The sequence below is a fragment of the Manacus vitellinus genome, unplaced genomic scaffold (assembly GCF_001715985.3).
Source record: "Manacus vitellinus isolate BGI_N305 unplaced genomic scaffold, ASM171598v3 scaffold_3_pilon, whole genome shotgun sequence".
NCBI classification, from domain to species: Eukaryota; Metazoa; Chordata; class Aves; order Passeriformes; family Pipridae; genus Manacus; species Manacus vitellinus.
The window spans coordinates 35,527,400-35,541,389 of NW_021940535.1; the positions used below are offsets into that span (position 1 = coordinate 35,527,400).

Sequence of the window (13,990 nt, forward strand, 5' to 3'; positions counted from 1 at the left end):
AAACCTACATACTGTAGCTGTGTATGTGTGCATACATACATGGAAAGAGGGGTTTTCTGTATACTAGTTATCTATTTGTATCTATTTATATCAGTCTAACCTACTCTAAATATTTAATAAAAATATTAAACATTAGAACCAATTCCTGTAAATCTCATGGGTTTGCAAGATTAATCTCCTGTGATCTCAATTCAAGGGTGCTAAAGGTAAGAGCAGGTCAGCAGAATTACATGCTGTAGCAGTCATTTGTGATATGTTTAAACTATCTAGTAAGAGTAATATGATAAGAGTAGTATTTGGCTTTTTTGTTCTAGCTTCCACTACAGAGGAATGAGATGCTTTGCAGATATGATTTGATGGAGAAGGAATAGTGAAATTTGAGAACTTTTGATTCTGTATTTTGCTTTGGGGAAAAGAAGACTCAGTTTGTCATAGATGATTTTATCACTTTTCTCTTAAACCTGACTCATTAGCCCTATTTCTTCCAATCACTCTTTCTTAGTCTTTTTTTTCTGATAACTTACAAATAAGAATGTTATATGCAAGGAGACTATAATAAAGACATTTATTTGATAAAACATGTTTCAGTTGACCTTGTGTGAACTGTTGTATTTTTTTAATGCAATTTACAGATTTGTTTAAGAAAATTGTTTGTGGATTTCAAATGTCAACAAAATACTAATTTTTAAAATTTTCACAGTAGATGTTTCAAATGCAAAAATATGCTAGCTGTATTATATTTGTCATTGTTTGTTTATTTTTATTTTATAAAATTTAGTCTGCCTGTTTGTCTTGCAGTGAAAGTTGAGAAGAAGACAGTGCAGTTCAGTGATGAAATTCAAGTAGAGACAATAGAACCTGAGCCTGAACCAGTTTATATTGATGAAGTAAGCATGCTAAAAGTACTGATTTTCAACTGCTGGTACCTTTATATATGTGATATTTAACCCTTTCATAGTGTACTTCAAAAACAAAAATCAAAAGAGAGTGGGAAGGGAAAGTCGATTTAATTAAAATAAAAAGAAATCTGCAGTATTCTCATTTCTTCAAGTCTTGAATCTCTTAGGAATTTCTGAAACTGAATTTGGAAACTGCATTCCATTTAGGGCCCTACTCCCAGATTGTACATCTATTTACCTCCAAACTAGAAGCTTGATGTTGAGTGACAAATTTGCTTTCAAATTTTACTTTAAGTACTTCAGGATACCTCAGAGATATCCATCTTGACTTCTGTCTTAGATTTATGTTGATCAATATGGCCAAGGCTGAGATGTTGTTTCAGGGAGTCCTTGTATCTCCTCTTCGGGGCTCCTCTCTTGCAGCAGCCAGTGGCAAGTTCACCATAGAGCAGGATCTTAGGGAGGCGGTGGTCCTTCATCCTGGAGACATGTTCTGCCCAGCACAACTGTGTTCTCATCAACATGGTTTCTATACTTGTGACTGCTGCCTGTTCTAGAACAGATGTACTGGTCATGTAATCTGACCAGTGAATGTTTAGGATTGTACAGAGGCAGCGTTGATGGAAGCGCTCTAGGAGACGTAGGTGGTGGCGGTAGATGACCCATGATTCGGAACCATATGAAAGAGTAGACAGCACAATGGCTCTGTAAACACTGATCTTGGTATTTTTCTTCAAGTGTTTATTATGCCAAACTCTTTTATGGAGTTTTCCATATATGTGTATGTATGTATATATATATATAGATAATGACATGGCTCATATATTGAATAGGCCCTATACACTTAAAAATGCAGGATAGATTTTCAGTGAATTTGAAGTACTCTCTCCATGTATTCTTTCAAAATATTTCCACTAATCCCACTAGGTGGTGTTATTGCATATATAATAACTAGAATCGAAAAATAGAAGCTGCTCAAAAAATACTGTTTAGAAGGACTTCTAGGAATAAAGGAGTATTCTGCACATTCCACTTTTTACTACTATTGATTTTTGTCAATTGGCTTTTCCTTGTTAAAGCATCTTCATTTTATAAAGTAGCATGTATGATTTGTATTTTCTTAGTCGATGATTCTCAAGTGCCGAGAGATCAAAATGGCTGTTGTAAACAGCTGCTTTAGTTTACTATCCTGAAAGTGCTAATTTCCCGCCTACCGTATGTGCCCTAATTATACAACTTGTGTTCTAGGATAAAATGGACCAACTCTTACAGATGTTACAAAGTGCGGATCCATCTGATGACCAACCAGACCTCCCAGAATTGCTTCATCTTGAGGGTAAGAAAGTACTGTTTTGTTGTTGTTGTTTTCCTCTCTAGTAATTACCTACATCGAACCAAACTGAAACTAAGTTGAAACTACTTCAGCTTCATGTGCATGCAAGAAGCATGCCTGAGGAAAGTGCCTGAGCCATAATTATCTTCTCACTTCCTTTTTTCCACATCTAAGAGACCAAAGTGCAAAATGTTAACTTAAAACAAGCCTACTCCTCTCTCAAGAAAACCATTTTCTATATTCTTTTCCTTTTCGAGACCCAGAAATATTAATTTCAATCATATTCATCCATTATTTTTTTTTCCTTCATAGAGTAGCACAGCATGAGTGGCAAAAGGAGTGTAAGGAAGATTCCATGAAAGGAAGCAGAAATACTACTAAGGTTTAGAATAGACCTGTGGGTGTCTCACATGCTTTTCACTTGCATGTGTATTTCTGTAGGAGTTGCATATTAACAAATACTTTATAGAATGCTACAAATTATGCTAGTCTTTTAGAGTCAAATTATTCAGACTACCTCTTCACAGAGGCATTATAGACCATTTTACCTGGGTTGATATATGCACCAAAATTTTTGGGAGGGAACTTAAAGAAGGAAGAAAAGAAACTTACTGATTATGAGACAGAACATAGGCTTAGACTGACAATTCAGAATAGGACCAGACTTTGTGAAGAAAATGGCAGGTTCTACATCTATCTAGAAGTTAATCATGGAAGTGTATAGGTTTATAAGCTTTTGGGTATGTCCCATCTTTCCACACCCATCTGGTTCATTATGCCTGTAAATGAATCCTGTTTTGGGAACTGCACATCAGTGAACTGTCTGCACATATTCTAGTTCCACTAAAGCTAAAGAGGGGTAAAAAGAAACATGACCAGTTTTATTCTTTCAAGTCCCAAATATAGCTATAGAGGCTGTTGTCTAAGAAGCAGATTGCCTGTATCTGGTCCAGGACAGAGGCAAAGAAATTAAAAGGTATGCTTGTCCACCAGCCTCCAGATATGGCTTAGATTAGGATTTCCTTGCATCGTGAGATCATTAAAACAATGCTGAATTTTATATTGAATTGTGGGACTGGTCCTAGAATCTGAAAGCAGTGGTAGGATCATATGATTGCTCCTCAGCTGCCTACAACAGCACTTGCTGTAGTCCTGCAATGCCAATACAAGATTACTTGCTCTACACTTAAGTAGGCCTTGGTGAGCTACTGTTTTGGCATAGGTTCTGGGAATTTTGTTACAGATACATTTTGAATCCTTGATTCCTACCAGTGGTGACAGGTGCTGATTAATATTTGACAGAAAACCCACTTAATTTTCTTCTGCCAGCCACATGTCCAGTCACAAATTCTTTAAATTGGAGAGCTCATTGTAACATGTTCGGGAGCCCAGGGTTTGTGGTTGGCAACAGTGCAGTCATCATGTTAGCATACAGACATCTGAGCAATCCTTGTCATGCCTTTTACCACACTTTATGCTGTACATAAAAATAGGCAGAACTTAGACCAGGTTTTACATCTTTTCCCAGCATTCCTGTCAATGTATTACTAATTTGAGGTTCAAAGAAGTGGATGGGTATCTCTCATACAACTCCTCATTCACCTGGCATTGCCTTTGAGGAACACAATAGTAGTGCCCTTTCATGCATCATGGCCCAGACATTTTCAGGACCTTCTTTATTCCTAATATCCCAAACTTCCCTCTTATCTTCCTTGTCAGTTTATTTTACATTTGACAAATTCTGTCTTTCTGTTAATTAACTGTGGTTTGCTTGGCAGTCGGGTGAATCCCATGTCCTTGTGCTGAAAGGAAGCAGGGGGTGCATTTTTGTTTATTTTAATGCTTTTCTGTTCTGCCTCTGGTAAGCTTTTGTGTTGGTTTTTGCCCGTCAGTGGTTTGAAAAAAAACCCCTCCCCCAATTAGGGTTCTAGTGAGAGAGAAATGTGCTAATAGTGTCTTTGATGTGCAGGTGATTGAATCATTGCAACCAGTTTTCTTCTTCATTGTTTTCATAGATAGTCTTTTTGTAGTATTGTTAGTTGAGCACGATTTGCAGTGGCAAATTTTCTTTCTTGAAGAAGAGATCATCTCTCAGATTTGCTTTAATGCAAATAACCTTTTAATGCAAAATAGTTTCAGTTTTATGCTTCCTGGATGTTAAATGTGTTTTACTTCACTTTATTTTAAAATGTACTTTTGAAATTTTACCAGTAGTGAAAACTTCAGCTGGATCTCATTCTTAAATTTTTCATGATGCTCCCTTATTACTATAAATTTTTGGCGTGCAGATTATAGTAATGAACTAAAAAAAATGGACTAGCATCTACACATTTCTGTCTTGTTATTTTTTTTAAATTGCTTTCTGACTTTGCAGTATGGAAATGTTTATTACGCTGTTATATTTTAATGTCTTTCTTTTCTAGCAATGTGCCACCAGATGGGACCTCTTATAGATGAAAAGTTGGAAGATATAGACAGGTAAAAAAAAGTCATGTATTTTGACTCAAAATTCATTTTTAGAAATACCAGTCTTATTACTTAATGATATCTTAATAATTTTTATGAATATTGGCAAAGAAAATAGGTGTACTTATTAGTAGTTTCTACTTTGGAAAGAAGTCTGAAGGTTTTTTCCCTCTAGTCACATAATATTTTATAGTATTGCACCATTTGATGCTCTTGTCAGACATGACTTCACAGGAAGAATATGTTGCTTATCACACCTCATGAAATATCTCCGTATTGTCTGTTCTATACTGAAGTTATCTAAATTGTAGAATAAACTGTAAGATATATTTTCTAGGAAACATTCGGAACTTTCAGAGCTCAATGTTAAAGCAATGGAGGCTCTTTCTTTGTATAACAAATTGGTGAATGAGGACCCAATGTATTCCATGTACGCAAAACTCCAAAACCAACAGTATTACATGCAGTCATCTGGTGTTTCTGGCTCTCAGGTATGTATGTAACCTTGAATAGCCATTGACCTTAGCAAGTGCATACCTACTGAGCGGTGTTTTCTCTCAACACAACACGTAGACAAATAAAAATAAAAATGTTTTATTTCAGCTGCAAGCTTTGGATGTTCTCCTTTTGCAGATTCTAACGCTTTTAGTTTTTGTCTGTTCAGTTCCTTTTGATCAAGGAAAAAGCCCGTCCTGGGCTTTGAGTTGTACATAAAATTAAAAATTCAAACTGCCAGGGCTTTGCATAGTTGGTCAAAGAAAGTAAAGAACCGAGGAAGTACTATTCCTGGTTAAGATTATACCCTCCTCTATCTACTCAAAGATAGTCATCAACATGGAAATGCTACCATGAAAGAATTACCATTTTTAACTTCAGTAATTTAAATTAGAGGAAATTAAAGGGTTGAGAGGCTATCTTTAAGGTCTAGTGTCAGATATTAAATAGCAAATTTTCTTGTATTTTATTTCTAATATTCCTTTATTTAACTTCCTAGGTTTATCCGGGGCAAACTCAAAGTAACGCATACTTGGTAGCAGGGAGTGCACAGATGGGCCATATTCAAGGTTACAATCTTCCTCCTGAACAGCTCCCTTCTCTCAGCCAAGGCACAGTTACTCCATCTGCCAGCTCAGTACTGCCTGGTCAGCCTGCACAGACATCTTACACGAAGTAATTTTAAATATTTTCCTATTCAAGTTTAAATCAATTTAAACATAAAGGACTACAGATAACTTTTAAAGGAGACTTTTTTCCTTACAAAAGTATAACTATAAACACAACTGAAAGATACTTTAGTGCAATTATTTCCAGTGTACTTTTTACTGGTGTCATGTATTTGTTAAAAATTCCTGTCAAACTTCTCTATATTTCTTTTATATAAAAAAATAGAGAAAATTATATAGACATGCCTTAGTAGTAACTTTTAATATACATTTAATGATGAAGGTTATCTGCTGCTCTTGCTGGCTTAGCATAATTTCTGTATATTTTACAGTTCTTTTTTTTCAAATATCTTACCATAGAAGAATGGGGAGAATTCTACTCATTTTGGAAAAGAAGTGAATGGGCTATGATTACTTATTAAAGCTTATGCAGCTTGCCCATATAAAGGATTTACAAGAGGGTTTCTACATTGGGTAGATGGCCGAAGATGCTAAGTTTTGGTTAAGCTACCTATATTGTGAAAAACTTTTGAATTGGCTTTAGGAAAAGATTAGGGGATTTGGGTATTTTGGGATTTTGGCTTGTTGGTTCTTTTTTTTATTATTTTACTCTCTGTGTAAAGTAATTTTATTCTAGAAAGTTGGGAGAGACATCAATCTTGAGTCATTAATATATTTGATAATTTCTGTCCCCCAAAGTTACTTATTTGGTATAGTAAGGCATACCTTGATAAAGTGAGTTTCTGCATACTTCACTTGACTTGTTTTGCTATTTAAAACAGTTGATTGGGTTTATGAAATAGTTCGGTTGGGTTTTGTTTTTTTCTATGAACAAAATGGAAGACAGATGGCCTCATCTTTCACTTGGATTCCATGTTGCACCTTAAAATAAAACAAAAGTATAGATTCACAGTCTAATTTTAAATCCATGGGAGGTGTGTTTAAATCTGAGGAGTGTGTTTGAGTTTTAATGGGAATACTCATTGACTATAGTTTTAAATATGCAAGGTGTCCTGTGTTAAGAGATTTTTGTTTGTATATATAGAACAACTGAAGAAGCGGTAAAGTTTTGCTGTTCTGTTGGTAAATTGTTTGTAAATTTAATTTTTTTTTTTTTTCAGTGCAATGGTCGGTTCTGTTGCTGGAAGTACTTACTCTAACCAGGCTTCAGTGTATAGTCCACCACCTGCTACTGTTGATGTTGCTGCTTATCAGAATGCTGGAACTAATATGTCCCAGGTGCCAAACTATAACTTAGCGTCTACAGCTCTGCCACAGACAGCAGGCAGTCAGCAAGCACCTCCACAACAACCACAGCCTCCACCACCTCAGCAACCACAGCATAGTTACTCACAGAAGGCTCTACTATAGGATCCAGGACTTCTGATTCCTAATCTTCTTTAACCTCTGCTAAAGGCAGTTGGCGATTCTATGAGTTTCTTCCTTTAATCTCTTAAACTTTGTTTATCCTCAGCTTAATAAGAATCTCTCTTGGTGAACAAGTTCAATTTGCACTGACTTTTTAGGATTTTTTTTTTAATTTTGCAGAGGAACTGATATATTTAGGAAATTTACTTCCTTTTAAAATGCCTAAAAATTGGTACAAGATTATTTATGTATGGTAAAATTGGCTAGTCTGTGAAAACTCAACATTTGCAAACTGTTGTGGCATATATGTTATGTACGTATAGTGTGTGATTGCAGTAGTGCCCATTTCGTATAGCTGTGGTGGTTGTGTGAATATATTTAACACAATGTTTAAAAATAATTTACTTTACTATTTTATTTTAATCATGAACTGACAACCATATTTCATAGTTTTGTGTAGTTTTAAGACAGATGTGATGTCATTTTCCAATGCAGGAATAGCAGTAATTCTGCATATCGTGGTTACAATTGCAAGCTGGGGTCTGTATATGAATTTACAAACTTATCTGAGTCTAGGTTTCACTACTTCTTGAATTGAACACAAGTGTATCATGACTATTAGATAGCTTATCTACCAAAGTAAACTCGTTAACTAGTAAGTGATTTGGGGGGATAACAGCAAATTATGATTCTGCTTCGGACATAATTAATAACTTAAAACTACTATTCAGAGGCTGCTAAACATATGGGACCATGCAACAGATCAGGATCTTGCATTTTGTCATGAGAAGCATGTAATTTATTTTTTCCAAGTTGTTTTTTACAATGAGAACTAGAACTATGTTCTCTGTGTGTTGGTAGAGATTACACCAAAGAAAGACAGAGGAATTGAATTGGAAGAGAAACAATGGAGTTTTAAACTGGAACACACAACATGAATTACACTATTTTATTTGAGTCTTCTTAATTAGAACATGGAGAATTATGGACATTTAAATCGCTTTGCTGAACAAACCTTCAGGGCTTCGTTTTATCTCTTGTGGCCTTGCTTAGCAATTTGTTCTGTTTACTGTTCTAACACAAACACTTCTGCCTTAAATGTCTGTTTCAATTTTCAGTTGTACCATTTGAATTTATCAGCCCTTCTGTAGTATCAATAGTTTATGAAGCATCTCATTTTAATCGACATTCAGGTTACTTTGAATTCTCTTCTGCAGCAACATGTATTAGCCTGTTTTAAACCCTTGTGTTTCTCAGTAACTTAGTCAGCTGGCTCTTTAAGGCACTGGTTTTTTGTTTCTGTGGCTGAGGTGCTACAAAAGAAACATGGTAATTGAAGGCAGCATTTTAGGTGTGCTTGGTCTGAGTTTCTTTTACAAAGACTGTTGTTATTTTGCATTTGTATTCAATCTAGTAATGCATCCTGGTTTTGTCTTTTCCAGCTACTTTAATTCCTCTTAAAGCAATAATAGATGGCTTCAACATCAGATCTGTGTTTTTAGTGTTGTTACTGTGTGTCAGAAATTGTTTGCTTATATGTATTATATTTTAGTGTGATACTTCTGGAATTAAATGTTGCCATTGTACATTATACTATAAAATGACCTCAGTTATCCCATACACTCCTGCATCTGTTCACAGCTACCTAACATGCCTTTGTTTCACTATTTTAATTGGCACTGGTGTTTTGCCAGATGCTTTCAGCTGACTACTTTGCATAACTTTTGACGAGAGTGGTTACGAAACATGCCCATAGCTGATCTGTTCCAGTTGGAGATGTTCTAGCCAGCTGATTGTTCTAATACTAGTATTTTCACATTTTTTTCTCTAGAATTCTTATGCACCCTCGCAAACTGTCATTAATTACTTCAGTACTTGGTAGCATCACAAAAGCCTGTGGAATTTGAAAAGAAATACTAAGGAAAAAAATAATAATCCAAGATATTGTGTCATAGACAATTTTTTAAGGATTGAAGAAGAGGTGATCTCTTTAGAAAAGACATGTAGTATAATTTAGTGTTCTCTGTATGCATTCAGTACCTTATTCCAAAATCAGATATACAATGTGTATAGAAATGTATCATTTATACACAGAAGTGAAAATAACTTTTGATTCTATAGTTCTTAGTCCCTGATTCAAAGAGAAGCTTGAAACATCGAGATAGTGTGGCTGATATTGACTGTTTTATTCTTAGGTTTTCACATGTTGTGCCACATGTTCACTAACAGCCTGTGGAACTTCTGTACAGAAAAGACCCAGCAAACATACTTTTTTTTACTAATTTGTCATTGTTTTTAAAATTTTGGAGTCTTTTCTTGACATACAGAAATGCTTGTTCCTGGTTTCTCATTTGAATGCTGAAACCTTAGGTATATCTTAAATTTTTCTCCTGTCCAACTTGCTTATTTTGGGCATTCAGCCATGTTTATGAAAATTAAAATCACCTTTCATTTATATTCATCATGACCGAAAAAACCACTTGCTAAATTCAATGCCCCTCTAAATTCAATAAAATGAAAGTTTTGACTAAAAGATGGACACTTTAGTAAAGTCACTGCTCTAAGCTATCCCCTGTAACAGACTGGGAATTTTAGTTGATTTTGGTTCAGATTTCATTGTTTACAGCTGGTGCAGTAGGTCGCTATTTTTAGGTTCAGAGTCTTAGTGTTTCTACTGCAACCTACATTTTCCATTTCACTTGCAATTTTCTGATTAAATTAAATTTGGAGCTGTGTTGCTTTGTGTTGATTTTTCTCATCAGAAAAGTTAATTTTGTCTTCTTGCTTGGTTGTGTCCTGTATGCTCAATACTCTAAAGTGATGCCTTCTCCTACCTTGCTAGATGCTGTCATTGCATGAATTCATTCAGTCATCCTCTTGTATTCTCTGTGATAACTTAGAAATTTTATATCAGTTCAGCTCCTCTCTGTGCGTTTGGTATCATGAACCTGGAGATGCCATTGCTGGTCCTTCTCTGCCGTGATTGATTCTCAGATTCGTCATTTATGCGTTGTTTTGACCAAGTTCATGTATGTTCCACCTTACTGTGGTATTGAACACAGAAATGTGGGTGAATGGAGGAAAGTACACATGCAGCTACTGTGTGGAAAAGCTTTTTAGCAATTAAATAAAATGTCAGAAAGTTAAACTATTTGAAAGTTAAGAATCCTTGGAAATGTTACTCATGTTCCAATAGAAGACCTAATTTTTGAATTCCTTGTTTCTTTACATGTAAATTGTTGATGTAAGGCTGAAATGTTTTCAAAATATTTTGTATAAGCCTTTGTCACTTACCCTTTCACTAAGGAATACAAAACTGCTAATTACCTTCAGAAGGGGTATTTCAGTACCTTGGTTAGCCTGAACTGGAGCAAATTCTGGAAAGTGCCTTCTGTGCATTTCACTTCTATAAGTAAAACTTGTTTACCCCATGTATCATCTCAATTTATATGGGCATAACAAAGGTGTTAAGATTTACTGTAAAACATCCCAGAAAAAAACTGAGGCAGTGTGTTGAAATTTGCTGTATTGATGTCGTGGCAGTGTGTTCCAAAGTGCTCAGCTCCAGGAACAGTCACAACATATTTGTCCACCTCTGTTTAGTAAATGGTACTAGTGTAGATGTGTATTTAATGTAATTGGCCAGAACACATATAGACAGCACTAAAACAACAGTAAAAAGGAGCAAAATGTAAGAATTACTGCAGGCTTCTCAACAGATGTGTGGCAGCATGCTGCCCTCATGGTACAGTTACTGTTCATGAACTTTGAGTTGGGAGAACTGAAATGAATTTGAACTTCAGAAAATTCTGCCAGATTGAAAATGATTAGATGTAATGAAGGTGATCAATTTGCTCTTAATACCATGTACCTATTTTGCTGATTAAATCTAGGCTGCTATTATAGTTCTCTGATTTCATCTAGATGGCAGGAACATCAGATTTACACTGGAGAACTGCTTAATACCTCATTCTCCAATTTTTTTTAGTGTTTTCTCTAATCACTTTATTTTTCACTCACATTTCAAAGATATCTCTGCAGTCTTCACATACAAAGGTCTTACCTTATTCCTTCTCTGCTGGGTTTCACAGAATGAAAAAGGATATCTCTAATTACAGCAGCTACACTGGCGCTTTGAATTACACAACTGCAGCTTCCTTTGAGGAAGACGCATGTATCTATTTTGAGGAACAAGGGAGCATAATTTTTCCAGTTAAAACCTTGGAGGAGATATTTTTAAAGAAAAAGGTAGAGTAAAAGTTACAGAAACCTCCATTACTAACAGCAGGCAGAATCATTTTTTTCTCTGTTACTCAATCTTAGTAAAGCTGACCGACTCCACACTACAACTACTCCTTTCTCATTTTTGGCTGCAATGAAGAATAGTGACCTTCATACATAGACTGTCCAAAACCGTAGGAAAACATGGAGAAGGCCTTGACATTTGAACTTTTTCCTTCAATATGTAAAAAACACTATCTACATTTTTGAAGCCTTGTTTCTTGAATTAGGATGGTTGTATTTAAAAACATTCCATTTGCTACTATGTAAAATTGCAGATCTGAAGATCCCTTTTTATGCTGCTGCCTTGGCAAAAAGGTGGTAGGGGCTTTTGTTCTTCTATCCTGCATGTCCTTCTGGAATCCAAATAATTTTTGTCTTTGTCATGAAAAAGAAACCTGCTGCAGTCTGCTTTGGTTTTAATAAAGTGTACACAGTAGCAAAGTGCATTTTTGTTTGGCTTTGTTTGTTTTGATGCTCCCTTTGATGTTGGCATATGTATATATTTAGATATACTACACTGTTGTACAAGAATTGTTTTAGTAAATAACACTATTTGTAAAAACTGTTAATTGTTTTTAGTATGAATGCAAAATATTAAAGTTGGAGTATTTAGTTCATTACGTTGCAAAGTCAGTTTATAAATTTAATGGAAGAATAATCTGAAAATTAATTCCTTTGCTGGATGGGTTTTTGGTTATCCTGGGTGGAGGGTTGTGGGTTTTTTTGGTATGATGCTTACTCACATATTACATTATTTTTGCTTTAAAATTTGTCATTAACTTCCTCCAGCGAAACCCAAGTAATATATTGTACATATTACTTCAAGTATGCTGCATATCCACTTTTGGTAAATAGAACATGAATATTAAAGGGATTGTAAAGTAGAAATGAAAACAACTGCATCTATACCGTCTAATGTATATATTTGATTACAGATCTATGTAGCAGATACTATGGTACCCTAACAGTTAGTTTACACCGTCATTTGACAGTTAATTCCATTTCTCATGACAGTAACAAACAATAGTGTAGGACTTGGTGGTTTATCTATGTGAAATGAGTTGAGCATCAGGCTAAAAACTGATTTATGAATATTCAAATACTTAAAATGCTGACACAGTTGAAACTTAAGAGGCTTGACAGCTGTGTTCTTAAAGCAATGTTAAACGTAGATTTCTTGCTTAAACCAATGTAAACATCTGAGATCACTGTGGGACTTTGGCAGCAGTATCACTTTGGTCTGTTCTTAGGGTCTCTTCCTGAAAATGTGAGCTAAACACCTTAGAACAAGAGGTCATGTGGGCTGTGGATTAATTCAATATGATAATTTTTGTCTTTCAAGGAATATCTATTCTTTGAATCATAGAATCAACAGGTTGGAAAAGACCTCTGAGATCATCAAGTCTAACCCTTCATCCAGCACCGCATTTTTACCAGACCATGGCACTAAGTGCCACATCCAGTCTCATCTTAAAAACCTTCAGGGATGGTGAATGCACCACCTCCCTGGGCAGCCCATTCCACTATCTGATTACTCTCTCTGTAAAAAATTTCTTCCTAATATCCAAGCTATTCGGTTGGTAGAATTAGAAGTCCTACAGATTGTATAGAAATTAAGCATGTTTTGTTTTGGAACAGGGAGGGGTAATTAATGTTGAATTTACTGCCCCTTTTGGATGGAAAGCATTTCCGTTGAGATGCCTATGATGAAAATAGTTTGAGAGTTTGTTGTGTAGTATTTAAAGCTTGTTGTAAAATCTGCTGCCCTGAATCTGCGTAAGAGGTAAAGTAAGCATCAATCTATATTTAAGGCAATGAAACCAATTATCTTCACTTAAACTTCTAAAGAATTGGTTCATATATAATCTGTCTTCACAGCACTCACTTCATATCACATTATGAAGCTGGGGACCTTAATGAATTGCCTTACTACTGTAACTGTTTTCTGAAATCTTATTTTACTCTGTTGCAGGATAGACTTTTATTTCTCTCAATACTTGTAAATTTAAATTATCTGGATTATTTTCAGTCAAGGCTGTTTTGGTTGATACTGTTTGGGATCTATGTTTTAAGTGAGAAATGAGAATTAAGCCATTATGAGAGAACTTGTGGAGGAACTTCCACTGATTAAGGCTGATTTGTACTTTTTAAAATTCACATCAACGTTGGGAGTATATATGGGCAACATGCAATAATGCAGATAATCATATGGAGTTAAAAAAGGCAAATAAGTATTTCGAGTTGTAAATTTAGAGCAGCTTTAGAGTACAGTCTCAATATATAATATAAGGAATGTAGCGATTGTAGTATCTCATGTTTTGCTTTGACTTTGCCTAACTCTGTTAAAGATTAGTTTTGAGTCCTTATGCATGCACCTTTGATCTCTAAAAAACAGTGCAGGTTGGTGCTTATGCCCCACGTTCCCAGGATTGGTGACATCTACTACCTTAGCAGTTGTACTTTGGACCCTCATAGAG

The 13,990-nt window shown here is 35.2% G+C and overlaps 1 protein-coding gene across 2 annotated transcripts in view; it reads left to right on the forward strand.

Moving 5' to 3' along the window:
* Positions 1-12,130, forward strand: part of STAM (signal transducing adaptor molecule) — a 34,199-nt gene extending 22,069 nt beyond the window's left edge. For both annotated transcript variants that reach the window (XM_018075612.2, XM_018075613.2), the window contains exons 9-14: positions 799-887; positions 2,148-2,235; positions 4,656-4,710; positions 5,036-5,189; positions 5,693-5,868; positions 6,983-12,130. In XM_018075612.2, the coding sequence (XP_017931101.2) occupies positions 799-887; positions 2,148-2,235; positions 4,656-4,710; positions 5,036-5,189; positions 5,693-5,868; positions 6,983-7,232 (812 nt within the window). In that variant the 3' untranslated portion in view covers positions 7,233-12,130. The remainder of the gene's footprint in view (positions 1-798; positions 888-2,147; positions 2,236-4,655; positions 4,711-5,035; positions 5,190-5,692; positions 5,869-6,982) is intronic.
* Positions 12,131-13,990: the final 1,860 nt, after the last annotated feature.